Genomic DNA, 4,115 nt, shown 5'->3' on the forward strand with positions numbered 1-4,115 from the left:
CACACACACACACACACACACACACACACACACACACACACACACACACACACACACACACACACAGAGACCCACTTGGAGAGATTATGACTACACAAACACCTCCACTTCAAACAGCTCTCCAAGTAAAAATGGTTGTAAGTGCAGGTGAACATGTCTTTGAGTTGGCGGGATGTGGGTGTTCAGAATCCATGTGGAGCCTCTCTTGTACCATAACCATGGTCATCTCTTGTCACATCAGTAGAGTTTTATATAGCATATATGGAGTTTTTAGAGTCTATAGTTATTAGAGTGTTGCCAGTATATTTCAGCAGAGAAACTGGCAGCTTTGTGTTGCTCCTATTGTTTAGTTTTTGCCTTTCTAAGTCTAGTCTGGAGTCCTACAGGAGCACTATAGACTTTTTGACTCGACGAGCGCCTGTCTGCCTTTTGTCACGAGTCCCAGCAGTATCAAAATAGTCTCAACCCTGTCATTGACAAGAACAATAAAGTCACTTTTTTTTCCCCCAAAAGACATGACTCAGCTGGCCAATTAGAGCAAAGATCCAAGAGAGAAAAAAAAMCATCTATGTGAAGGGAGAGTCTGCTTCTATAGACAGCGCTGGAATAATAATAATACTGCTTTGTTCTTCACTTTATTGAACTGCGAACAAGGCCTTTCAATCTTTACAGATGAAATGTCATCAGAGCTCCAAACTGAAGAGTTCAGAAGCTGAAGGGGGCTTGGAGGGTCGGGTTTTTACTCTGAAACGCAAAGACTGTAGCTCACATCAGATAATTAATAAAAYGTGTCAACAACCGTAGGAGGACCCTCCACAGTTTGTGCTACAAAGCAGCAAAGTAGGACCTTTTGAAAGTGCTGTTTTTCCCCTCTTCTTTCAGCATTTTTTTAAARGTGGCCAATGCATTACCACTACATGAAGCACTGTTACGTTAAATAATTAATCCTTTTTTATTACAGCTTGGATTTGCACCTCCTGCAGCTTTAGACAAACTCCATGCAACAAAATATATTAAAATATACGATTTGATCCAGAATAGTGCTAATAGTTGTGACACCAGCATGGTGTATGAAAGAAACAAACTTGAAATTGAATCATTTCGACTTGAACAAAAGAGGATTTTAGCAAAATGGTGGAGAAAACCCAGAAACATCATTCAAAATTATACAGGTCACAGAAAGTTGGACTTTTTTTTTTTTTAAATACAATTAAACTTTAAGTTTAGTTATTTCTGGAGATTTTACCAAAACATGTTACAATCAATTTGATGTTTTTTTTTCTTTTTTTTTAATGTGGAAGCTTACTTTATAGTCTGCATTCCTGCCTAAATGTCCAATTAAAGCCCCGTCCACAGCACTCTGGATATTATTAAAATTAAAAATTAATGAGTGAGTTTATTCCATCAGGTGGACCAGCACGTGTATTACAATGTTTTTGTTAGAATATGTAGGAGTAGAAATACATAAATGTAGATCAACAAAGTCAGTTTTTGACAATTTCCATAGTAATGTTGGTCAATGTTGGCAAAAAATAAAAAAATAAAAAAACAATCAGGATTAGTTGAGAACTATTATTATGATGATTAATAGATGATGATTGAACTGGCGTGGTTTTGAATCAGTTACCCTGTGCTCTAAAAGTATATTTACAAATCATCAGTCAAACCAACTTCTTCATTTTAACAGCCACAGTCTGACTGTTGATTCTTGGCTGAGTAAATTTGTTTCCACCATTTGCTGGATGAGAGTTTATTGATGTTGAGTCCTTGCTCCACATATTACGTAATTTACACATGCATACACTCAATACTGCTTTTGCGTTTATATAAATTAATTAGAAAAAAATTAACCACAACACAAATTAAACATAAGCAGAAAATGTTGAAACACAATTTAAATAGCACACACATACATTTGAACTGTAGTAGTAACACATATAAAATAAAAACAAAAAAATGATATATAGAATAAAGCATTGCGTAAAATACAGCTGAGAAACCCACAGAACAACTTACTTTCCTGAGTTACCTGAGTAACCAGTGATTATTCTACCAACTAAATCAACAATACACTGATAAAAAGATGTAAAAAAAATATATCATATATCATTTTTTAGGATTTGTCTTGCCCCCTATCTGGACAGTGCCCTTAGCTCTTGCCTACACTGCCTATGCCACTGGCCAGCCCTGCCCCTCTTTATGGGKACGTTTTAGGTGATTAAAGAAGTTTGTAGTGTTAGTGTTAGCTCTGTGCCATCTTCCACCACAYGTATACTTGATTRCTATTCACRGAAATCACAAAATATGAATTGGTGCCAGTTTTTCTGATGATTGATTGTGCACCATACAATTTTTCCCGACCCAGACCAGATCAGTGTCACCTGAGGTGCTGTCAGGGAGTGAGACGCAGGTGTGTGTGGTYACCATGGCAGCAGCTTTAACATTTTTTTGGACATTGGTTGTTCTAGTTTACTCATATTGTTACTTAGGCTTAAAAGCAACGTGTTTTACTGTTTTATTTTGACAAATTAAAACATGACTTTCTGCACATAAATGGCCTCTTAATCCATAAATATGGATAGAACTGTTGTAGTTCTTTGTAATTCTAACAACCTGTGTGTTTTTAGATCCCAGTGGCGGAGCGCGGCGAGCTGGTGAGGCAGGGTGAGCTCACGGTGTGCGGTGGGCCTCGCAGGAAGCGAGCGGGCCTCAGGAACGTTTTCCTCTACCAGCACGCCATCATCTTTACCAAACAGAAGAGTCCCAGCCCGGGGCGCACCGCCTACAGCTACAAACACAGCATCAAGGTGACACACGCAGGACCTCCTGCTCCCCTAAAACACCTCTTTCTGTAAACCTGACACAATAACGCCTCAAAACTGCTCCTCAGATGGGGGAGATGGGTCTGACTCAGWGCGTCGGCGACGAGGGCGTGAAGTTTGAGGTGTGGGTCCGGCAGGCTCCTCGAACCAGAGACTGCGTCACGCTGCAGGCTCAGGACCGGGGGGGACGGGAGGCTTGGACTCACGACATCGCCCATCTGCTGTGGACACATGCCATAAACAACACAGGTACGCTGTGGCCTTTAACCCCCGAGGTCCTGAAACAAGACGCTCTCCTCCGCTCCGTCAGAGATACACTCATACCAAGTAGTTTTTAAAACTCTTTCACAAAAACTCAATCAAGCTGCCTGAAGTCTTTTAAGTAAAATTTGATGTTTTTACACAGAAAATAAACTTTTTTTTACATTCAAGCTGCATTGTGGGTAATTAGGACATTGAAAACAAGGAAGTCAAAACTGCTGTTTATTATCCCAGCATTCTGTCTAATTACCACCAGAGGGCGACTGATGTGGAGGCAAATAAATCACTTTTTTCTTGTAATTTGTGACTGAAATTTATATTCTTCTAGTGTTTTTATATGTTTATCCTTTTAATAATAGGGTCAAATTGTTCCAAACACTAAAAATAACAGGTTTGTTTGATGAAAAATTTAGCTTTTTCTTCTGTTTTTGTCACAGTGAGTCACTGATTAACTTTTCTTTTTAAATATATTCAGACATTTTTCCTCCGCACTTAAAAAGCTCTACTGAAAAAAATGTATTAAAATGTGTACAACCAAGTTTCTGCTTCTCATGCTCAGATCAGGCTGCTCTTATGTTTCATAGAGATTAAGTTGGATATGTGCAAATGGTGTTGGATTTAACTTTTTTTTGTCAAAGAATTATTTAGACAGCTAAGCATTAACGACATACATGTTCCGTAAAATTGACTAAATTTGACTAAAGTTAAAGCATCGAAGATTAAAAAAATAAATACTTAAGAAATGTTTGCATGACAAACAAACTTTACTGATTAAAATTAACGTTAAAATGAAACAAAAAAAAGTTTGATTCTTGCCACAGCTGCCGATAACAACATGTAAAGACCAGACTTCTACATTTATTGCATTTTGTCTCCTCTCCCTCAGAGCTGTGTCTGAAGGAGTCCCTCTGTATGGGAATGTCCAGTAAGCTGCTGCTGGACGCCACAGGAAGCCCAATTTCAGAACTGGACTCCATCTGCAGCCTCAGTGACAGAGGTGAGAACATGTCAACAACATGCACTCACGTCACC

General features: G+C 38.7%; 1 protein-coding gene across 1 annotated transcript in view; it reads left to right on the top strand.

Moving 5' to 3' along the window:
- arhgef40 (Rho guanine nucleotide exchange factor (GEF) 40) overlaps positions 1-4,115 on the top strand; it is a 68,022-nt gene that overhangs the window by 51,236 nt on the left and 12,671 nt on the right. Inside the window, exons 22-24 of the mRNA XM_014022675.1 lie at positions 2,628-2,807; positions 2,891-3,071; positions 3,970-4,080. Coding sequence (XP_013878129.1) covers positions 2,628-2,807; positions 2,891-3,071; positions 3,970-4,080 — 472 coding nt within the window. The remainder of the gene's footprint in view (positions 1-2,627; positions 2,808-2,890; positions 3,072-3,969; positions 4,081-4,115) is intronic.

Source organism: Austrofundulus limnaeus, unplaced genomic scaffold (genome assembly GCF_001266775.1).
Source record: "Austrofundulus limnaeus strain Quisiro unplaced genomic scaffold, Austrofundulus_limnaeus-1.0 Scaffold338, whole genome shotgun sequence".
Classification (NCBI taxonomy): Eukaryota; Metazoa; Chordata; class Actinopteri; order Cyprinodontiformes; family Rivulidae; genus Austrofundulus; species Austrofundulus limnaeus.